Here is a 25,632-nt window from a genome sequence, read left to right on the forward strand (position 1 = left end):
ATGTTCTTTAATATAACTTTTAGAAATATCTAATTTGGGTGATAATAATTCAGGTTAGTGTATCGACCATGTTCCACCGAAGAAGAAGGTTCCACTGCCTTTCACGTCCCAAACGAGGTAATTTCCCAAGCTACGGCGGCCGATGCATCCTTTGAACTGGAAATGCGCCAACTTAAGACAAAGATTTCTGATTTAGGTATTACGTGATTTTGCGATTGATACTAGATTCTGTATTTTGCTGGAGCATTAGGAGGATCTTATCACTTTAACCTTGTCTATTTCATTTGAATTTGCATATACTTTTGTTTCGAATTCATAATTGTGTGGATAAGGTCAAATTATCTTATCGTGATTTTTTTAACGTCGTATAGGATATAAAACGGTGTAAACGAATCGTATCTTAATCGAATATTACGAAAATTTTATGATTCGAATCGAGCTCTCTAATAAATATAGGCAGATCGATGGTACATATTTTAAAAACCAATAAAAAAAATATGACTCGTGAGCTTCTGCATTTTATAATCTCTTCTCCTTGACTATGCTATTGAAATAAATTTATTTCCTGTTTTTCCTAAATAAAATGAAAGGGTCATATTTAATCAAATGACTTTTTAAAAGAAGTTAATTATGCTGCATCTAAAAATATGGTAATGTCTCAAAAAATGGTAATTTTAATAATTCAGGGCACAGAGCCCAACTAAGTTGATCAAATTTTACTATTGGGCCACTCCTCCAGTACCCATCTTGCCTATGCGACATTAATTTATTTTATTTTTTATCATCTTTTTAAATATGTTATGGAATAATTGAATTTAGTATCAGAATGTTAGGGATTTATTAATTTTAATATCCAATCTCTAAAAATATTTAAAAAATGTTTATATATATCTACCATAAAATAAGTGTGAACGGACAATTTGTTCAACATCTGTCCAAAATATATATATATATATATATATAATATATATATATATATTATATATATATATATATATAATTTTGATATGTTCTCCACTAAATATGTTTACATTTGTTTGTGTATATCGTTGATGTGACACTTACTCAATAAATAAATAAATGTAAACATATATATTGCCTGTGGGACTAGAAGGGAAATGGAGATTCAACCTTGAATGTTGATTGGGCTTAGTTTTTCAAATTTAAATATTTGAAAAGTCGTAATTATAGATTATATAAAAAAAATTGAAATTAAATTCCAATAATGGTGTACATATATTCTCTCACAACATAACTATGTTTGAAATTTTAGATGATTTTGACATACTATCGATGTTTTTTTATCAAATCGACCTTGTTTTTATGCAATTTTCGATTTTCGCCCCCAAATCAGAATAAAGTTCTACACTAACCCTTTACATTTCATTTTTTTATATCAATGCTTTCTAGTTTAATTTTGTTTAGTGGCGTTGATTCAACTAAGGCATGCACATTATATATTATGTATCTCAAAATGGGACCTTCCTTACTAGAATTATCAACCAAATTGAATTTTTTTTATCTGTAAAATCACGAGTCCAATTTTGGTTTTTGTTTATTTCTTTTATATATATATATATATATATATATAAAAGAAATACCAAGACATTGAATCCATCTAAATTAGTATTTCCAAATTTAATACATTGAGTCTAGTCGTGCCACGACATGTGACAAAGTCGTATGAATTTGGTTTCAATAATGTCGTTTCCTTTTTGGCACCCCATTTTGGACCATGTAAAACCTTGTCAAGTGGGCAATACCTAAATGAGTTGTATATATGTATTTGGACAACTCTCCTCCCTTGAGCTAGTTTTTGGGGTGAGTTATGTCAAAGTCTCAATATTAACATGGTATCAGGACTCAGGTTGCACCGTTATGTGTTGGACTGACTATTGTTAGGCACTCGTTCTGCCCATAGTTGCATCATTGTAAACTCCACGTACCAGATGTTCATTCCTGGGCGTGAAAATGATGTATTAGTTATCCTACATCGGTTGGATAAAATATCTAGAAGTTGTATATATGGATTTGGACAATCCTCCCATTGAACTAGTTTTTGGGGTTAAGTTAAGTACAAGTCTCAATCTTAACAATGTGAGTAGATTTTATAGATTTGAGCAGGCAATGGCCAGATCTCGCATTAAACTCTTCCCCAGTTCAAATGAGTCTCGGATTGGTTTGGGGCAGATCCTGAGATTTGATGAACTCACCCCGCCACAGTATATATATATAATCAAGAATATATTTGTTTATTTATTTATTTACTAATGTATATCTTAATCTCAAATTTTAGCTCATAATATTTTAAAATTAAAATGATTTTATTTTATAATGATGCTTTTAAAATAAAATATATAATTATAATTTTTATTTTGTTATGTTTTGAATATAAATTAAAAGATTTTTAATTTATGATAATATTTTTTTCCTAAATATTATTAATATAAATTTGGAATGTAATATCAATGATTTATTGATTTTTAAACAGTTTTTATTTTATAATGACTAAAATTCAAAAATATTTAATTTTAAGCTGGTCTAACTCGAATTAGACCTATTGGATTTTAGGACGACCGTGGGAGAACGGTTCTAACATGAGGTGGCATAGGTCCCGAGTTTGGCTAAATTTGCTTTAGACCTATCTCGTCTCCATATCTGACGGGTCTTGTTCGGCTTTGGTCAATCTCAAGATCCACCCCCACGAAGGAAAAATTAGACCCGGCCCCGTCCCCGTCCCCGTCCCCGTCCCCTCATTTTTAGATACGCCTCGCCCTGCATCAAAACTCGACGGATCCGGGTCCAAGTTAACCTCACAAACCCATTACAAATTAAATATATTTTTAATTCTAGTAAATACACAATAAAAAAAATCCAAAAGTTGATATATATATATATATAAATTAATCCAAATCATAATATTTTAATAATTAATTTAAAAAGTGATTTAAAAATTACGACTAAGGTTAAATATTAGAACATTTATTATTAAATATAATAAAAAAATTATTCAGTAATATATAACAGTATGAGTCCACTAAAACCCGTTAACTTCCTCTGACCCACTCCTAGATCTGTCTCAAACGAGTAGGTTTAATGTGAGACTAGTTTATTATCAATCTAACAATAAAGGACTGACTTGATATCAATCAAAATAACCTTTACCAGATAGTCTAATGAAATTATTGAAAATTAAAACTAAAATAAGTCAAAATTAAATATTTTAATAATTAATTTTTAACCAAATAAATAAACAAACATTCAACGCTATCTCTATTTCAAGTTTCAACATTGTTGTGTTTCTCTGATTTACTCAGAAAATGACGCCCCATAGAAGCAAGAAGTGTAAAACAAAGGTATTTGTAAAACAATAAAGTATGTGTGGGCGTGCGCGCATAGATTGAGTCTAATTTGCAACATGTAAAGAATTTGACATTATTATATAATAAAACAAAGGCGACGTTTAATTATATTTTGACTTATGATATATATATATAAAACAAAGTATATATATATATACTCTACTATAATAAAACAGTAACATGCATATATGAAAAAAAACAAGAGTCGATGAAGTGAATGGTGGCGGTTTTAACTTTTAAACTGTGCATCACCATATTGGGCTTTGGGATTGAACATTGTTTTGTTTAGGAAATTAATGTTATTATATGAAACTCCATATGTTAAAAATACAGGTAAATTGCATTAATCACGCTTTTAAACAATCCAAAGACTATGAAACTTCTATATATTAAAACAATCCGAAATAATTTTAATAGTTACATAAGATGCATGCATACATGTGACAGAGAAAACAGGTTTGAGGTATCAATTTAGAAACATGGTGGGATTTAATATTTGATATTTTGTCTGCGTCCCTTTTGTTATTAAGCCTTTTCAATTAAGTTGACCTACCTATTAAATATTTACAACTAACACAAATTTATATCACTCGAAGTAAATAAATGTTTCTTATCTCGTTTCAAATGTTTGCGTATATATTAGGTGATTTTTGGACATATATCCATTCAATATAATCAATTACAATAATAAAAAATTGTTATTATTTTCGAATTTATTAAAGTGAAACACAATTATCACTCTTTTGTCATGGATAAAATAGCATCTAAAACGTTCGAAATTGTATTAATTATAATAATTCTTTTATTTCATTGAGTATACGTATTTATATAGAATTCATGGTTGATAGTATTAAGCAATTAAGGAAAGCGAATTTGTTTAGTTCCTGCATTAATATTATAAAATTTAATTAAAATATTAAAACTTTTATACTGTTTTTTTAAATAATCTTAAATATTCCATTAAAAATTTACGGGCTTCTTCTGTTCCCATTGATGCCAAATTATATCTTATTTTATTTTAACTAAATTTGATTGAAAATAGTTAAAAATTATATTTAAAAATAAATATTTGAACTCGACACTTTACTCTCTTTTTTACCTAAACTTTGACACATATATTCGATTCGAGAACGGAAAATTGTGAGAAGTGACATTGACTTGTGAATTTTTTATAAATTTTCGAATCAAACTTAAACTTTAAACATAAATATATATGATTCCAACTTTAATTATCATTATACAAATATATTCAACTCGATTCTGTTTAGTAGTCTGATAAATTAAAACCGTAAGTTAACCTCGTACGCGGTTGTGTCAACTGTCACGTGCTTGTTCGTTTTTCCAAATAACACGCGCGATTGAGCAGTTCATACTTCAGAGTCCCTGTAGTCTATGGGCCATGCTTGACCAAGTAGGGATCATTTGCTCCAAGTGGGCCCATTTTCCAAAATGCTGGATTTTATATTATTTATTTTCTATTTTGACCATATTTTCAAACTTTTAATTTTTTATTTTACATATATATATATATATATTTCCATTTTCTGAAATATCTATTTTCCACGCCATGTCACGACCTTATCCACAAGGCTTCGCGACTCAAAAGGGTAGACCATGCACAATTAAAATAATTGCAAGTATTTTGAACTTTCTAAAAATTTTAGCATCCCAAGGTTTTGAGGATTGATTTTTATTTTGTTTAATATTTAACTCAAAATTTTATAATTGACTAGTGTCGTACATCATTATATTATCCATGAGTCAAACGATGCTAATTTAAAAAATTAAAATTGAACACACGATAATTGTAAGCTGTGATGTTCGATAACCTTACTCAAAATTTGCGTTTTTTTTAATTTAAGTTAATCAAAATTCGTTTTATTTTGCTTTTGCTTGAGATTTTAATTATTTTCCGATTTACATATAATATAATGTCGACATGATGCTAACATGAATTGTATGATATCATATCAATGCTTTAGCGAAAAATGGCTGAAATTTATAAAATATTGAAGATATTATACTAGGACTGAATTTTGATAATATAGATAAATAAAATTGTAAAGAAATAAATATGTACGATCAAAATTATAAGTAGCACGATAATACTATCGAGAGAATAAAATAAATCAATGTAGATTATTAATATATATTGATGCGATTGCGATGACGAAGATATAATTTTATCTCATTCACCAGAATAATAGTGGATATATATAAATTAATATCAAATGTTAATCATTTCATTAGCAATAGATCAAATACTCAAAAAGTGAAAAAGAAATTCCATCCTCTGTCGAATTGTGAGTGTATGTGCAAGTGTGCAACAGTTTCTCTTATGCTATGATTATAATATTTTTGTAAAATATATATGTGTGTATATATATATTTGAGGATTTGGTACATTTACATATTCATTTTTGAGTAGGTCTCTTGTGAAACGGTCTCACGAATCTTTATCTGTGTGACGGGTCAACCCTACCGAAATTCACAATTAAAAGTAATACTCTTAGTATAAAAAATAAGATTTTTTCATTTATGACCCAAATAAAAGATTCGTCTCACAAAATACGATCCGTGAGAGCGTCTCACACAAATTTTTGCCTTAATGTTTAATACATTAAATTGTTATGATGTTGTAATATAAATCTTAGGGAGTCATCACACCTATGTAATCCTTTTTCCGTTTAAGAGAGAAACGTGTTGGCTAACCTATGTTAAAACATTGCTTGCTTGCATGTATGAATTGGGAAAAACAAACAAAAGTACTTCATGAAAATGTTGTGATTCGTTAACGAGTTTTTCGATTCTACGCACTTCATTATTTTAGGTTATATTTGAATGAAACATACTTGAAATTGATTGATTTGAAATCCGTCAAACAACGAAAATTAATAGAAAATATTTAGTCAGCAATCTTTATAACTAAAATAAGCTTCACCCAAACCCTAAGTTACAATGTGTTCATTTGACAGTGGATTTAGATTTGGTGATCTCACAAATACTGAAATTACATAGGTGTGACGTCATTTGCATCCTCGACTTTACTATTTTGTTCCATTTTACAAATAAAACAGGGAACTATTACTTGTAAATATCATTTTGTGGCCTATTCTATTATATTGTCACGTTGTCTACATGAAGGCATCGTTTGTCTCGAGTACTTCTCAGTACTAATATAAATAGTCCTATCTTATCACTTGTTCTGTACAAGTATTATTTATCTCGATCAATCATATTATTAATCATTTATCTCGCATCAATCAAATTCGTAATTATTTATCTCACATCAATCAAATCAATAATATAAAAATACGATATTACCCTTAATAAATAATATTATTAATATTTTCAACAAGGACAAAATGGTAATATCATATTATCTCAAATTTAATCAAACAAATCAATCAAATCAAACTCTATATTAACTATCATTTTCTATTTATTTTATTATTACAAAGTATTACTTATCCCTATACTATATATCTCTTACCATGAACCAAACGGCACCTAAATATATTATAAAGTTTTAAGTAATTAGAGTAAGTACTTTGATATGAGCTCCAATTTTAGCTCAAACATTCTATATAAATATATATTTTTATTTGATGTATTTATTAGAACTTTTAACAAATACACTTAAATAAATATATTATATACATATAACGCGTATGCCATGTTACAATTTGGAGTTATTAATTTTCTCCATGAAAATCAAATAAATGAATAAGTTATATAATATTCAAAGATAAAAATCATCCGTCAACTCCACGTCATATATTCAAATCCAAAATATAAATAAAATAAGAATTTAGAATATTCGAATTTGAACTCGATTATTCAAAGAGTATGGCATTTGATCAGACATGGAATATTAATGGAAAGTTTACTTCACGTTTAACAAACTATCCATTCGCTAATATTATTTAATAACGATGATTAGCACATGATTAATGGACCGCCCCTCGCCTACCAACTTGCGATACCACTTGACCTCATTCCCCCACGCGCGAATTATTAATTTAATAATTTAGATATTTATTAAATAATATTATTACCGTTGAATTATATTAAATGAAGGGATATCATTATTATTATTTTTTAAATATGTCCCACATAATGTACTTAGTATGACCATTCTCATATTTTTTATGCACTAATAACTAATAATAATATACAAATTTTTTAATGAAATCGTTTTTGTGATATAAATATTTGATCTGACTCATAAAACTATATTATTATTTTTATATTAAAATTATTATAAAAAATAAGAAGTTAGATTTGAGAAAATAAAATAGATAATACTATTTATTTTTTTAAAAGAAAGAAAAATAATTTCCACCAAGAAAAGAATTGATTAAAAAATATTTAAATATTTTGTCATATGAGAAAGCTAACGTTTGCCGTCCAACGCCTCTCTTCCAATTACGAGTCTTTGAATTTTCAGCATTAATTAATATGCACCAAATACACACACACACCGCGCAGCTTCGAATTCTCCATCTCCGAAATTTCGCTGCGGTAAATCCAATCTACGTTTCGAATTTCGATTACGGGTGAACCCATCTGTACCCCGCGCTTCTCTCGGGTTGTATACAGATTACATACGATATTTATGTGTGATTATAAATTTCTTGGCCCTCGTTTACTATTCACACTCGCTTCCTGATTGGTTCTTTTGTCCTAGATCTCACACACACTTACCATAATAATATTTATTTATACACAGCCGTACGTATATATACAAATATGCAGATGATTCTGCCTCAAGGCTGTAATCTCCGGCCTCCTTCGCCTGCTCATATCGTGTTTGACTGGGGTCGAGGTGTTGCTCGGTGATTTCACCGTGGGAGCGCATTCTTGGAGGTGGGCTTGTGAATCGAAGAGTTTCTGGGTGTTTGAAAGTTTGAGTTTATTTTTTGGTTTGTGTTTTTTGTCTCGTTTTTTGGTGGGAATTTGAAAGGGTGTGTTTCCAATGCTGCTGCGGGGAGGCTGTATTCCATTTGTTTACGCGTGTGTGTGTGTCGTGTTTTTTCGGTCGGCTGTGGGAGTTAGCAGAAGTTGAGGATGGGGTGGGATGTTTTGTTTGATTCTGTGTGTTGTATGTGTGTTTAGATGCATGGACTGGAATAGCGATTTCGAGCGTTTTTGGATTTGTGGGCTTGATTCAGAATTTGGTTCAGTTTGACTTTTGGATTACTTTGTTTTCCTCGGATCGTTTGACTTCCTTGGCCGTGAATCTCGGCGAGTCTTGTTATTTGAGGCGGCTGAGGAAATTGTATCCGCCATTGTTACTGGGTACTATAGACTAATTGATTTAATTCTCCAGAGAGCGCTTTTTTTAGCTTCAAACTTTAGGGGATCTATACAGAAGGCCGTTATAGATTTTTCCTTTCACTCTTTTGTTAAATGAATCTTGGACATATTTAAAATTTTGATCTATTGTCTATTTGGATTGAATACTTTTTGTTGACTGATTGTTTCATGTTTAACTATGATATGAAATGTGCTTCCCATTTCTTTGATTTGTCCCGGTAGGGCATCAGGTTTGAGATGGATTTTCCTTGTTCGCAAATAAAAGTACCCATTTTCTGTGGTCAAATATGTGCGATCTTGTTCATTTGAATCATGGATGTGCATTGTTTGTGTGGAGTCTAAATCTTTTAAGTAGGCTGTCAATCTATAGTTTCGGAAGTTTGATCAGAAGGATGTCTTATCCTTCCATTGTACATCTATATTTATTTATTTATTATTGATAAAATTTGTTAATAACAAAAGAACTAAAGTACATCTCTCTGCACTGCAGGTTCAAGTTTTTGTTTGATCCGATATTTCTGGTATGCTTTAGGATGAGACATTAGAATTATTGGCTGTGTTTCGGAATTTTTGGTGTCCTGGGATTCATCAGATGAAGTCAGCTAAGGCATGGCGTCTAGGCATGAAAGAAGTGCGATTATTAACTGCACCTCGCCAGCGTGGTCAGTTGAAGAAGCCAACATGGATTCTTGTATCGGTTTCTCTAGTCAGCTTGTTCTTAGTCTGTGCCTATATTTATCCACCTCAAAATTCCGCACCTTGTTATTTATTCACGTCTAATGGCTGCAAGTCATTTCAAAAATGGCTTGCACCTGTACTCGTAAGAGAACCCTCCAGAGAACTCACCGACGATGAAATCGCATCTCGCGTTGTAATTAGAGATATTCTTAATATTCCTCTCACTATATCTGTGAATGCCAAAATAGCCTTCCTGTTCCTGACTCCTGGAGCTTTACCTTTTGAGATACTATGGGATAAGTTTTTTCAGGTACTTTATTTTTTCTTTGATGCTGAAATATAGGTTTCGAACTCTCACTTACAGCTTTATTGAAATGAGCCTAATCAAGCCTTGTGCAAAGATGCTGTCTCTTCAAAGGATTGGATGCATCAAATTTGCTTATTTGGTGCTTCTGTCCAATGTTATCTGGTTTGATTTGTTGGATGAAATCAAAATTTCTGCTGCTTATTCTTGACAAAATTATATTCAATAGATAGTTTCATCCATGGTCTGCCATTTTAAATCATGCTGCAGTTGTTCAAATAAAGGGAGAATGCCTATCAATGTGAAGTGATCTTTTTTGCACCGTTGAATATGACAATTTGTTACTATACAGTTTTTTAAATTTCTCTTTATTGGCAGGAGCATGAAGGTAGGTTCTCTGTGTACGTGCATGCCTCAAAGGATAAACCCGTGCATCTTAGCCGTTATTTTATCAATCGGGAAATTCATAGTGACAAGGTTGGTTTCCCATTTTGTGGTTCTTGATTTCTGCATTCTAAGCTACATGTAATTCTGCTGTAAGAGTTGAAAAAATTGCAAAACAAATAAGTGAATATCTTTATAGATCCGCACATTCTTCCTATGAATGTCAAAATATAATCTTTGGTGGGATTCTTGTTCCTGCTATGCTCTTAACTGGACCTAACTTTGTCCTTGTTTCTCTAATTTAGAGTTGAATCAATTGTGAGGGATCATATGATTGTTTCGCAGCTAAACTTTTATAATTCTTTCCATTTTATGTCATGTCCAGATTATCCTAAATGTTGAATTCTATGTAAATGTCCAAGTTCATTTTCCTTGTAGATTTATCTTACTGTTGTTTAGTGCACCCTTTTTTCTTTGGTGAACGATATGATCTTCTTTTAGAAACCAGGAACAGTTTCATTTTCTCAACAGCTGTATAATTGCTTTGTTTTTTTGCACGTGCTAATTACATTTATTATTTCTCAGGCTACAAATTTTGAACATTCAAAACTCCCAGTTTCTCAATTTCCTAATCAAAATGAAACAATTCTAATAGGAAGCGTAAATATGCTGTGTTATGCTGCTGTTGGTAGACTTCAAATTGTCTGGTTAATTAGTGGTTGAAAGTTGCAGGTAGAATGGGGGAAAATTTCCATGGTTGAGGCTGAAAGGCGGCTTTTAGCAAATGCGCTCAAAGATCCAGATAATCAGTACTTTGTGTTACTTTCCGACAGGTTGCCATATAATTGTGTCTTTGTTATTTTATCTTCACAAAGTTTATGGAACTCATTTATGCAGTGATAAACTAATTAAAACTTTTTCTTGGGCTGCAGCTGCGTACCCCTTCGTGATTTTGATTATGTGTACAACTATCTCATGTCTTCAAATATTAGCTTCATAGATTGGTAAGTATACTTTTTTGGTGTAGCCACATTTTTTCTAGCGGGATTTTTTTTGTGAACACTTTGTGGTTAGGTTTGAATAAACACGTTGGAAACCACTTTTGTGACAGATAAAGAACATGTCTTCAATAAGGATGAACATTATGATACTGTTTTTTAAACTTTAGAAGGACATCAAACGGAGCCATTTTTAGATTTTATTAGCACCATGAGTAATTTCATTACAAAAGTGACATGTCTACGATCAGTCTAATCATTAATAAATAAGATTCATTTATTTACATGACTTTTTTTAAGAACTAAGCATTGTGGTAGTTTACATCTCTCTTTGGTTTTATATAAATATGGGAGACGTGTTTCTGCAGCTTTGAGGATCTTGGTGTACATGGAAGTGGGAGGTACATTGAATATATGTTACCTGAAGTCGAGAAGAAAGACTTCCGAAAGGGTTCACAGGTGTGGGTATAATCTTTTGTTTCGTTTGTTCATCTATCACATTACGGATTTTCATTCCACACAATTTAATATCAATTTATGGGTAAAGAAAAGAGATAAGATAGTACATTGTTGTTTATCAGGGGCAAATTTGATTCTTCTACAAACTTTTGGGGGGAGTATGTCTCTGCAGTTTAGTATCTAGAAGTTGGTCTCATTATCCAAGCATTAACTCATTGTGCTCAATATCTTTGATTTCTCTTATGACAATGCATTAGTTTTAAATAATGCAGTGGTTCACAATGAAGCGGCAGCATGCTATCGTAGTTATGGCTGATAATCTCTATTATACAAAATTCAGGAATTATTGCAAGGTGATCATAGTTTGTTTCTCTTACAGGAAATGTACACTTTGTTATTATTATTATTTTTACTTGATACTTTCTTATTGCAAGGGTGAGGACAAGTAGGTGATGGACTCAAACTCTTCTAAGGTTCAAACACATTATAATCTATATTGTGGTGGGTTCATGTGTTTATCATTTATTCTCACTTTAATGGGAAATGTGCCCAAGTTTCACGACGACTTGTTCTTTATTTTAGCAAAAGGCGGAAACCTAATGATCCTTCTTAAGAAGTAGATTATTCAGCTATAAATCTGAATTTTCATCTGGAAAAAGAGATGGTGTGAAAATGATATTACGAACCCCATTTTGACCATTCTCGTGACCTCCTGGAAAATATAAATTCCAGCTTGGAAAGAGTGTGGGTTGGTCTGAAGCAACATTTCAAGCTTAGTTAACACTCATTAGGTGACGAGACAAGGAGAGTTACCAGCCAAGTCGTGATTGAAACAAATTTCCCTTCCAATTTATGATGGACCGCATTTTATCTCTATCCAGTTGTCCAAATTTCAATTACTAATTGCGAACTCCATTATTTTGCGGGTGTCGCACGGTGAGTTCATTATACAGCTCTGTTTCTTTTTCGTTGAACAGCCAGACATGGAGGGACGCAACTGCTACTCGGATGAACACTATCTACCCACTTTTTTCTATGTGAGCCCTCTGTTCTCAAGTTCTTACTCGGATGTTTTCCTCATTTTTGTTCCTGGTTTTTTATATCTTTGTTTTCGTGTAATCTTCCCTCTCCTATTCAGATGCTGGATCCTGCTGGAATCGCCAATTGGTCGGTAACATATGTTGATTGGTCTGAAAGAAAGTGGCATCCAAGATCGTACCAGGCACAAGATATAACCTTGGAGCTGATGAGAAATCTTACAGTACGGCTATCGAGTTTTTACATCATACATTCATGGTTTTGTTTTGAGTTTTCGGAAACCTGAAAAACCTGAAACTTCTTTCCAAAACTTCTATTTGCAGTCTATTGTGGAAAGTGCCCATATCACAAGCGAGGAACCGGTGAAAATCTATAACTTTACACTTAGTTAGAGTTCTGATTATCTCAACATTCTGATAAAAGTTCGTCTTCTGACCTGTAGAGCGAAACGAAAACGGTCCCTTGCTTGCGGAATGGTACCTTGCAGCCATGTTATTTGTTTGGGAGGAAATTTTCACCCGAAACTCTTGAAAATTTATTACAACTTTTCCCAAATTATACATCTAGTGTACTGGTGTCATGACTCAGAGTATTTATTCTTTGGTTGTATTCGATCCCCACCTTCATCCCATTTCTTGTGTAGCTTCTGCTGTTGTAAAGCGACTCCGCGTCGCCTCGTGTTAGAAGTAAGATCTTACCAAAATGGGTTATTTTTGAGTTCAAAGGAAACTGGCGGAGACTGAAATGTTCAATATTGTATTCATTGATATGTACACTATTTACTGTTGGCTAGTGGCGCCTCGTGTAAGAATATTGATATAAATTCGAAGTTGCGATATTGAAAATTGAAATGCATATTTTTGCATGTATATTTGTGGTTTAAACATTCATGGAAATGACCTCGCCTGAGCATGGAAATATAAGGTTGAGGAATATAGATTGACCTCAGTATTTTCATCCATTCATTTTTTAAACATCTCTATGATAAACTTCTAGCTTGAAAAATTAAAATTTTCTGGTGACGAAATTGCTAAACTTTGGTACTTTGGGTGTTACCCAGGCACAATCAATCTTCCAAAAGTTTTTATTTTTGTCTTTGCGTTGGCTATGAATTAGTCTTTTCCCTTCAAAGTCTTCTCAAAGGGTGTCCCGCGGGTTCGCTTTCGATAATTGATATGTTTGAAAATGTGCTTTGTTTCGTGTTGCAATAATTTGTGTTCGATTGATGAATTTTAAATATATTTATTCATTCAAATTTTTTATCTTCTTTGTACAAACAAAATGAAAGTTTATTTCGAATTCACCATATATCATGTTGTAAAATTTCAATAATATTTTAGTTGAAATCAAATTCATTTAAGAAAAATATCATTTGAAATCCATCGTCAAATCAAATAATTAAATAATGTAATCTGTCACACTGAGAAAGAAGTTGAGATTTGATGTAAATAATTAAAAAAACACACTTGATTTGGGCTGCTACAAAATTACAATAATAAATCAGGGCGATGAATCATGCGCTTCTTTTTCAATCCAAGCTTTTGCTATCATTTGTTTTATTTTAATATATTGAATTAATATCACTCGATTTTCAATTATCTTCTTTAATTCTAATAAATTTCCTTAAATTTGTGTTGCTTGACTTTTTTCTCCAATACTCTCCAAGTCAAATGAGTCGATTTTGATTGGCAATCAATCAACCCGATGCACCTACTTCTACTAATCACTAATAAAAACTAAAAAAAAAGTGCTGAAACTGAAAATGGGATGCAATTTTTCTTGCAAAAGATCATCAAGAAACAAGAAAATCAAGATCATATATTTGAATGGTTACATCGACGAGTTGGACTATCCGGTCACAGTAAGTGAACTCACAGGAAAGCCAGCACAAAGTTTTCTATTCACTCAGTCTCAGCTGCTGTCCCCGGCCACGACACCGCTAAAGTCCGACGTTGTTTTGGAGCTGGGCCGAGTGTATTTCTTGCTCCCTCTCTCACTTTTTCGATCCAATGTGTCGCCCGTGGACTTAGCCCCTATAACAAGGAAGCTAGCTTCCATGGCACGGAATAACGGGTCCATGTCCGGTTCGAGGAAAAGTCTAGGTTCATCCTGTTCGAGCGGTGGAAGCCCGGTTAGTACCTCACCAATGAGACGACCAAATCGATGGAGCATGGTTAGGTCCCCACCTATGAGTAGTCCGAACCGGGCTTCGCCGGAAGGAAATATCGGTGTTGTTAGCATGGAAGGTGGAATGGACGGAAGTTCGAATTCGAGGTCATGGAAACCGATTTTGGAGACTATATTGGAGAGGTCGTTTAATAGAAGAACCGAGTCGGTTGATTTGGTTCTTGATGATCATACGGTTTGATGCGTATTCTTGTACGTGAGTTATATAGCAAAGCATTTAGTTTGATATAATTAAGTTCTAGACAAAAAATTGTGTGAGAATGTTTCACGGGTCGTATTTTGTGAGACGGAATCTTTTATTTGGGTCATCCATGAAAAAATATTATTTTTTATGCTAAGAGTATTACTTTTTATTATGAATATCGGTAGGATTGACCGGTCTCACAGATAAAGATTCGTGAGATCGTCTTACAAGAGATTTACTCTAAGTTCTATTATTAAAAAAGACAGTTTTTATTATTTATCTCGAGGTGATGGAGTGTTTAGTTGCCTTATATTACTTGTATATTTTGTATAAAAAAAAAACCAATATCTATATTTTAGCCTACGGTTTACACAAAAATTATGCAATTTTTTCATTAAACATTTTACTAATATGCATTTATTGGGATCGGTTGAGTGGTTAGAAAAATAAGTAGATAAATATATGACAAAATTAGTAAAGCTGAAAAAGCTTTGTTTTTGAAATGTTCTCAATCCAACGGAAACCAAGACATTTATTGAATTCATTTTTAAAATTTGAGTGGAAGACATTCAAAACTATAGGAAAAACTATTAAAATGTTCATAGTTATGAGGAAGAATAAATTTAGAAATAATTTTGTAGAATAAATTTAAAGAGAAATTAGCAAATCTTAATTTCCATTAATGAGATACTAATGGAAACAAATTAATACAAGACCGGTCGGTCTGACATACTTAACTCGTTTCGACTCCTCTAAATTGTGGCCGGACCGGAGATAGCTTCAAATAGCAATTAAAATACTTTTTGCGCTTGGCCGACAATTAAATTCTAACTTGTGTAATATATGATCGATCCCAAATTTATGGGGCTGATTTAGAACATACGCATTATCTGTGCTACATATTACTTAGTAACTACATCGTAAAATATTATTTAATTTTAAAATCTTAAAAAAAATAAAAAGGAATGCCAGTTTGTGAAATTAATTTATTAATCATATCATCTCTTAAAAATAAAGATTAAGAAATGCCAGTTTGTGAAATTAATTTATTAATCATATCATCTCTTAAAAATAAAGATTAAGAAATGCCAGTTTGTGAAATTAATTTATTAATCATATCATCTCTTAAAAATAAAGATTAAGAAATGCCAGTTTGTGAAATTAATTTATTAATCATATTACTTATCAAACTTAATCTCATTCTCAATTTTACTCTACAAGACCATAATTATTGATCATACTTAAAAGTTAAACCGTCATTTATCATTTAATTGTAATCTTAGTCAATTGTATCAAACATTTTATTGTATATTTATTATCGGTTTAAAATCATAAATAATTTGAGCTTGAGCACTGATCTATCACTCCAAGTAAATACTTTAATTTGTTGTTAATCTACCAATTAACAAGAAAATAAACTGAAACTCAATCATTTAAAATAAGAAATAAATAACCAACTAGAAACTCGTAAAATCAACATAAATTCAGTATTAATTGGCCGTGGAATTATGTCAAGTGCAACGGTCAGATAATAAAACTTCGTAAAATAATTAAAGCTAGTTAATGAATTTGAAATAAATTTTCACGAAAATGTTTTATTTTTAATTGCTTTCTCCCATAATAATCAATTATTAAATAAATAATTGATGATAGAAAAAACAAGTAAATAAACAAATAATTCAATGTAAAAAGTTTACTCGACCATATAAGATCACGAGGCATTTAACTTGTCGGTTGGGATGTGGCCGTCTCGGCTTTTCTATCAAATTAAAAATATATACTTTAATTTGTTACTTTGAACAAAAATTGTACGAGGATTAGTTTGTTCTAACTTAGTAGCATCATTCGAGAAAACACAGTCATCTCCTTTTTAAATTATAAATATTAATTATGATGTCATTAATAATTAAATTCTAATAATGGTTAAGTGGATACATCCAATTACGTTACCAACATTATTATTATTTATATTATCAAATATTATATATATATATATATATATATATTTATATGATGAAATGGGACCTATTTCGACAGAGGAGATTAGAACGAATCTCATCGCAAGGTCTGTAAGAAGAATCGGTGGGACTCGTACAATTTCCAGACAGAAAGACAGCCTGGATTTTAACAATACTTCTCAAGAATTTTGAATATTTCTTTATTTATTTATTGCCAATTGCCAACCATCAATAATTAAGACTAAATCGATTAATGAATTGAAAATATAGCTGGGTTTTTTTTGCCCGCCACTTGAAAGAGTTGCTAGTCTATGCGTACGTATTACATCTTTAAGAAAATGAATTTTTTTGCGATTTTTAGACTTTTATATTGTTCGGAACTTTGAATTTTACGCATCTATGTTTAAACGTACGATGATATATATGTGTGTTATTTAATCTATTGATTAAGTATTTGATATGGTTAAAATTATAATAAAATTTTAAAAGTATTTGATCGTGACACTTTAATTTGTCGTGCTTACGCTATATTTTTTGTATTGTTTTGCTCTAAATTTAAAAAGAGCACACAAAATCACACTTTTTGCCTCATGTGTTTATGTGTTTTCTCTCTTTTTCCACGTTATTTTTTGTATTATATTTAGAAACTCGCGTTACTATCATCTATAGAAAAAATGAGAAGAGCACGGAGACTCCTATATAAAATAAATAGTTTTTTTTTTCTTTTATATATTGTATTTTCAAATCGCAAATATAAAACTCTTAAAAGCGAAATATATACGAGACAAATATACCCGTAATTTAAAATTTTGTGATTTTAAAATACTGTTTATTCTAGTATGGGTTTTTTGACAGGTAAAATAAATTAGAATTTTCCCTTTTATGTTTGTATTTGCGACAGATTAGAAACAGAAAAATTAATTTATAATTTTATTTTGGCACTGCATTTATTACAATTTGTTGTCTCATATTTGTTAGGATATGGAATGATAGCTAATACATAGCTGCACCACAAATTTGTCCACTGAAAAAATTCAAAGGTTGAGATGAAAGTAGGAGTCATATTTTCATTTTGACCCCAACGAGATAAAGCAAATCTTGGAATTTATTGCACATTTCTCTTTTATTTATATTTATATTTTTGAAAAAAATTATCGCACATTTATGCATTCAAAAGTATATGTTTCTTTTTCTTCAAATAAATAAAAAAGAAGAGTATGTGTTTCTTTCTTTTTAATTTTTTTTAATCTTCTCGTTCATTTTGTACCAATTGAATTTACAATTTATGTAGTACTTCTTGTTAAAATAATTTAAACCCCCTTCAGATTAAGTTAGCAGATGATCTTCAGACAGATAATCACAAAACTTAATACAATTACGAGGGAACACATCCTAAAGTTTTTTAGTGTTTGTTCACTCATGGATACATCTATAAATTTCAAAATGAGTCATATAATTAATATTTTGCACATTTAAAATACTATTACACATTGCTTGTTAATGAAAATAGCTTTGGTATGTCTCTTGTGAGAAGATATCACATATCTATCTTCCTAAGATGAGTCAGTTCGATCAATAACTGAAGTGAAAATAATATTTTTATCATAAAAGTGATATTTTTCATAAATCGGATCGGGTTGAAGATCTGTATTATAAAATTGACATATAAAATTGTCTCACATAAATTTTTGTGAAATAGTTTTATAGGAGTTTTATATAGATCAGTAACATGACTAATTCATTGAGAAGCATTATTTTCAAGATTTGACTACCCAAGAATGATCATTTATAGAATTAAATATATAAGCTTCCATCAAAACTTGAGAGATATAATATACTAAAAATATATTCGATGGTATAATATCCAAACTTATTGGTTTTGCCCAAGTCAACATAAATTACATAAATTACTCTCGTTGTTTTTAAAATTATAGAATGTTGTTGTTCAACCAAAACATCAACATGAAATATATATTGAATAAGAATAAGTTTCATATGAGATATCCCGAAAAGTGTCGAACCGATCAATATGTTTAGTAAAAAGTAATATCTTAGCTAAATCGAGTTGAATACATGCATCACAAAATTGTGACATAAAACAATCTCAAAAGTTTCTGTTTTTTCAAGAATATTTAATAATTGACATGCTTAATTTGTTAAGACGACGGATGGATGGATGCATGCATATAACAATACGATGATTGAAACATTATTTGATAATATTTAATATGTTATTTTTTTAAAGAATATAGATCAAAGGAGGCACCGACGACGATTCAATAACCTACATAGAAACAAATTCCATGAATATTCTATTAAATTATGCGACTAAACAAAAAAAATTTTGAGATTGGTTTCTTTGTTCACGATCGATTAGGCGATGTATCTTCCACGCATGCATTAATATATTAATTATTATTTTTAAATGGAAAGCGACATCATACAACTTTGAACAATAATTCATCATCATTAAATTTGTTAAAACAATTATAAATATCAAACCATTTTGTATATAATTATAATTATTTACGAAAAAATTGCATCGAGGATTTATATATCAATTTCATACCTAATCTGAAATTCGTGGTTACTTTCAATACAATTTTTTAAAAATAGCAATTAAAATTGAAATTTGACAAATTAAATAATCAAACTAGAAAGAGATAGATATACATGATTAAAATTGTAAAGTATTTTTTTTATTATTAAATTTAATATTTTTTCAAAAATTAGTTACATATTAATTATTTCTTTTGTGTGTCACAACTTATTTGCACACGATTGTCTTTTTAAAAAATTAATTATTGTTGTGAAAAAGTAAAAATTTATGGTAAAAAGTAAAAATCTCAAACTCTCAAAATTTACCAAACTACACACTTTATAATATTTTTCTCTCTACTCAATTGTGATTTTCTTCACAAATGAGAGATCTATTTATAGAAAAATCTTTACAAATAATCCAAAAATAAAATACATCATTACCTACATCATCACACACTAATTTTCAATATTTACAACTCTTATTTTCAACATTCAAATATTCAATACACTCATTTTAAATATATTTTTCAACACTCTCCCCCTTGTGATGATGATCATAATGATTGTCTTCATTACGTGTTTTTATACTGCCTCGTTAAAAACCTTACTAGGAAAAACCCATTGGGATAAAAACCATAGCAAGGGAAAAAGAGTGCAGTCACGTAAACTCCCCCTCATGTTGACACGAACAATTCTTCACAAATTTCGTAGATTGCGCATTCCAATATTATATATGTGCTTTCTGAATATTGACGTAGGAAGTGCCTTTGTGAAGAGATCTGATGAGTTTTCACTTGATTGAATGTGACGAACATCAATACATTTATTCTTCTCAAGCTCCCTGGTGAATGCGAAGAACTTAGGAGGAATATGTTTAGTTCTGTCGCTTTTTATGTATCCTTCTTTCATTTGAGCAACACATGCAGTATTATCTTCATATAGTATCACATGCTTCTCGTCGAATGATAATCCGCATGAGATTTGGATATGTTGGGTCATTGATTTTAACCACACACATTCACGACTTGCTTCATGTAGTGCAATAATCTCGGCATGATTTGATGAAGTTGTTACGAGCGTTTGTTTCTGTGAACGCCAAGAAATTGCAGTGCCTCCACGAGTCAAAACATATCCAGTTTGGGAACGTGCCTTGTGTGGATCAGATAAGTATCCAGCATCGGCATAACCAATTATACCTGGATTAGCATCTTTTGAATACAAAAGTCCCAAGTCTGTCGTTCTTCGTAGATAACGGAATATATGTTTAATTCCGTTCCAGTGTCTCTTTGTTGGATATGTGCTAAATCTTGCCAACAAATTTACGGCAAAAAATATATCAGGCCTTGTACAATTTGTAAGATACATAAGGGCACCGATAGCACTTAGATATGGTACTTCTGGACCAAGAATATCTTCATCTTCTTCACATGGTCGGAATGGATCCTTTTCTATGTTTAATGATCTAACAACCATTGGAGTACTTAAAGGATTTGATTTATCCATATTAAAACGTTTAAGGATCTTTTCTGTATAATTTGTCTGGTGAACAAACATTCCACATTCTTTTTGTTCAATTTGTAAACCCAGACAATACTTGGTTTTTCCAAGATCCTTCATTTCAAATTCTTCCTTCAAGTATGACACAACTTCTTGAATTTCCTTATTCGTTCCAATGATGTTTAAATCATCAACATATACAGTAATAATTACGCATCCGGATGTTGTTTTCTTAATGAAAACACAAGGGCATATTGAATTATTTACATATCCCTTTTTCATCAAGTGATCACTTAGTCGATTATACCACATTCGACCTGATTGCTTTAACCCATATAATGATCTTTGTAATTTCACAGAATAACATTCCATGTGTTTTGAACTTTGTGCTTCAGACATCTTAAATCCTTCAGGGATTTTCATATATATATTACTATCAAGTGATCCATATAAGTAAGCTGTAACAACATCCATAAGACGCATTTCTAAATTTTCAGATACCGCCAAGCTAATCAAATACCGAAACGTAATTGCGTCCATCACGGGAGAATACGTTTCTTCATAATCAATTTCAGGCCTTTGAGAAAAACCTTGTGCAACAAGTCGAGCTTTATATCTCACTATTTCATTTTTCTCATTTCGCTTTCGAATAAAAACCCATTTGTATCCAACAGGTTTTACACCTTCAGGTGTAAGGACTATAGGTCCAAAAACATTACGTTTATTTAGTGAATCCAATTCAACCTGGAAATCTTCTTTCCATTTTATCCAATCCTGCCGATATTTACATTCACCAAAAGATTTTGGTTCATGATCTTCATTATCATTTATGATGTCGATTGCCACATTATAAAAAAATATATCATCAATTTCTTCTATATCTTTTCGGTTCCATATTTTTCCAGTATTAATGTAATTGATAGAGATTTCATGATTCTCGTCAGTTTGTGGTTCTGACAGAATATTTTCATCATCATGTGTTTCTTCAGGAACACCATTCTCTATTTTGTGATCATCACGTGTTTCTTCAGGAACATCATTCTTTATTTTGTGATCATCGTGTTTCTCTATAAATTTTCTTTTTCGAGGATTTTTATCCTTGGAACCGACTGGCCTTCCACGCTTCAGGCGTTTAATGACATTATGAGTATCTTCAATTTGTTTCTTTGGAATTTCAATTCGAGAATGGGCATTTGCAGCATGTATATATGATTTAGTTACCCCTTTTGTGTCAGCAAATGCATCTAGTATTTGATTGGCTATTCTTTGCAAGTGTACAATTTGTTGTACATCTTTTTCACATTGTTTTGTTCTTGGATCCAGATGTAACAATGATGATACATGCCATGTAATTTCCTTTTCGGTATGTTTCTGTTCTCCCCCTAACATTGGGAAGATTTCCTCATTAAAATGACAATCAGCAAAACGTGCTGTGAACACGTCGCCTGTCTGAGGTTCAAGATATCGAATGATTGATGGACTATCATAACCGATATAAATTCCAACCTTTCTTTGAGGTCCCATTTTTTTTCGTTGCGGTGGTGCAATAGGCACATACACCATATATCCAAAAATTCTCAGATGAGAAATGTCTGGTTCTTTACCAAATGCAAGCTGCAATGGGGAGTATTTATGATATGCACTTGGTCTGATGCGAATTAATGAAGCAGCGTAAAATTGCATGTCCCCATATAGAAATAAGGAGCTTTGTTTTCATAATCATTGGTCTAGCAATCATTTGCAGACGTTTAATCAATGATTCAGCCAATCCATTCTGTGTATGTACATGAGCAACAGGATGCTCAACAATGATTCCCATAGACATACAATAATCATTGAAAGTTTGGGAAGTAAATTCACCAGCATTATCAAGTCTAATTTTCTTGATTGTATAATCGGGAAATTGATTCCTCAATTTTATTATTTGAGCAAGTAATCTTGCAAATGCAACATTTCGAGTTGACAATAAACATACATGTGACCATCTGCTGGAGGCATCAATCAATACCATAAAGTATCTGAATGGTCCACATGGTGGATGGATTGGTCCACAAATATTACCCTGAATATGTTCAAGAAACATTGGTGATTCAGTTTGGATTTTGGCTGGTGATGGTCTTATAATAAGTTTTCCAAGAGAACATGCTTTACATTGAAACTTATTATTCTGAAAGATCTTCTTGTCTTTCAGCGGATGGCCATGTGTATTTTCTATAATTCTTCGCATCATTGTTGAACCAGGATGTCCCAATCGATCATGCCAATTGGTTAATATTGAAGAATTATCAACTACCATGTTTGATTCAATCGAACTTATATGTGTATAATGCAATCCAGTAGGGAGCATTGGTAGTTTTTCAATCACATATTTCTTTCCTGATTTATATGTGATAAGACACATATATTTCTTATTCCCTTCATTCATTGTTTGAGTATCATACCCATGTGAATATATATCATTAAAACTCAACAAATTTCTTTTCGATTGTGGTGAATATAAAGCATCATTGATAAAAAATTTTGTACCATTAGATAACAAAAATTAACAAAAATTGTGCTTTACCACATTCTTTAATCAAGTCTACAGGACCTGATATTGTATTCACCCTTGTTTTTGTTGGTTTTAGTTCCAAGAAATATCTTTTATCTCGGAGGATAGTGTGCGTTGTACCACTATCGGGTATGCAAACTTCAGCTTTGCTCATAGTATTTTTCATATTTCAACTTCAAAAAATATATGCAATGAAATAAAATTACTGACAATAAAATGCAAAAATATAGCACACAATAAAACATTATCATATGGGTACATAAAATATTTTACATATTTATTCCACCAGCAAATTGATCATTGTCTGAGAAATCAATCAGAAAATCTCCAGCATCAAAATGAGTTGAATCACTCAAAGGTTCACTTTGTTCAGTGAAGTTGGTCTCCTTTTCTTTCCCCTTTAATGATTCTTTATAAAGTTTACAAAGATGCTCAGTGGCTCGACAAATACGGGACCAATATCCTGGAGTACCACATCTGAAACAAGAACTTTCATATCTTTTTGAGTGATTCTCATTAACACTCATATTTTCATGATGCCTTTTCTGTGGATGGTTTTGGACGTTCTTTTGAGATGAGTTATAAAAGTAACTATCTCGATTATTTTCAAAACCACGACCGCGTCCACGACCACAACCACGACCACGACCACTTCCACGTCCACATCCACGACCACGACCTCGATTTCGTCCTCGACCAAAATCTTGTTTATAACTTTGATTTTGGTTTCCAGATTTAAATTCATTTTTGCTTACGACATTTACTTCAGGAAATGCCGTTGAACCAGTGGGTCGTGCCTGATGATTTCTCACTAAATTCATTTGTTCGAATCTTTCTTTTAATCCCTTCCACAAAGCCATGGGATGCCAACGCAAAAATATCATGGCTTTTGCCTTTTCTTGGGATGTCGATATGCCATTTTTTTTATGGTCTCATTTAGACCCAATGACTCAAGATGCATTTATACATCGAGAGTCCATGGCATATAATTTTTTTCCGTGATATCAAGAGCAATGAATTCGAGTTTTGCCAAGTTTGACATGGTGGTACTAAAAAAATTACGATATAGTTTATTAGTTAATGAATATTGCAATACAAAGTAATGGATAAACAACAAGTACGAGTATTTGTAAAAATAAAGAAAACACACGAGGAGGATATTCTCCGATAAATAAAAGACTCGTGAGTATGATAACCAAAATAATTAAAAATAACTTTGAGAAAGTCATCTTCTTTTTTTCTTCGAAAAATTTGATGAAGAATAATTTTTAGAGAAGAAGAGAAAGTTAGAGTGATTGAATGTGTTTGTGAGATGATATTTATAGGGCAAAAACTAGCCGTTTTGTTACCGTTTATGACCGTTGGTGTACAAAAAATAAATGTATGTATTTGTATACTTTTATGGTAATAATATGGTGAATATAATATTAATCATGTTTAAATAATTATGTATATCATATCACATTATTATAATGAGGTGTCGTAAGTTATTTTGTTTAAAAATCTTATAGGCTTTTATACTTGTCGTATCCCTTACCGGGAGTGTGGGATGTCGTCTTAACATCCTCCCAGGATTTATAACAAGTTTTTGAAAAATTTATTTTTATTATTTTTAATAATAACATTATATTATATATTAAATATATACACAATAAATAAATAACAGTAAAATAAATATTATTACTTTTGTTACCTTTTTCTTCTGTTTGGAGCTTGGAAAAGGATGTAGGACTTTTAGAGCTTCGTGCTGATAACGTGTTGTGAAAAAGTAAAAATTTATGGTAAAAAGTAAAAATCTCAAACTCTCAAAATTTACCAAACTACACACTTTATAATATTTTTCTCTCTACTCAATTGTGATTTTCTTCACAAATGAGAGATCTATTTATAGGAAATCTTTACAAATAATCCAAAAATAAAATACATCATTACCTACATCATCACACACTAATTTTCAATATTTACAACTCTTATTTTCAACATTCAAATTATTCAACATTCAAATATTCAATACACTCATTTTAAATATATTTTTCAACAATTATATATTAGATTTTTTTAAAAAAAATTAATCAAAGGTTTGGACCAGTGCATGGTTTGTTGCCGAAGACCGTAAAATTTAAATAAAAAAGATGAGAATGACACGTATTTTCCACGTCATTCAGGATGGCT

The 25,632-nt window shown here is 31.1% G+C and overlaps 1 protein-coding gene across 2 annotated transcripts; it reads left to right on the top strand.

The window, feature by feature from the left end:
* Positions 1-7,838: 7,838 nt before the first annotated feature.
* Positions 7,839-13,411, top strand: LOC142545997 (glycosyltransferase BC10-like). 2 transcript variants are annotated; one of them, XM_075653463.1, is made up of 11 exons: positions 7,839-8,231; positions 9,172-9,669; positions 10,042-10,140; positions 10,780-10,880; positions 10,980-11,051; positions 11,414-11,504; positions 11,777-11,857; positions 12,482-12,541; positions 12,643-12,765; positions 12,866-12,904; positions 12,985-13,411. In XM_075653463.1, exons 2-11 carry the CDS (start codon positions 9,274-9,276, stop codon positions 13,123-13,125), a joined length of 1,203 nt encoding a protein of 400 aa, XP_075509578.1. In that variant the 5' UTR covers positions 7,839-8,231; positions 9,172-9,273; the 3' UTR covers positions 13,126-13,411. The 2 variants fall into 2 exon arrangements, with proteins under 2 accessions (XP_075509578.1, XP_075509579.1); XM_075653464.1 differs by lacking the exon at positions 7,839-8,231 and adding an exon at positions 8,248-8,663.
* The last annotated feature ends 12,221 nt before the right edge of the window (positions 13,412-25,632 follow it).

Source organism: Primulina tabacum, chromosome 5 (genome assembly GCF_025594145.1).
Source record: "Primulina tabacum isolate GXHZ01 chromosome 5, ASM2559414v2, whole genome shotgun sequence".
NCBI lineage: Eukaryota > Viridiplantae > Streptophyta > Magnoliopsida > Lamiales > Gesneriaceae > Primulina > Primulina tabacum.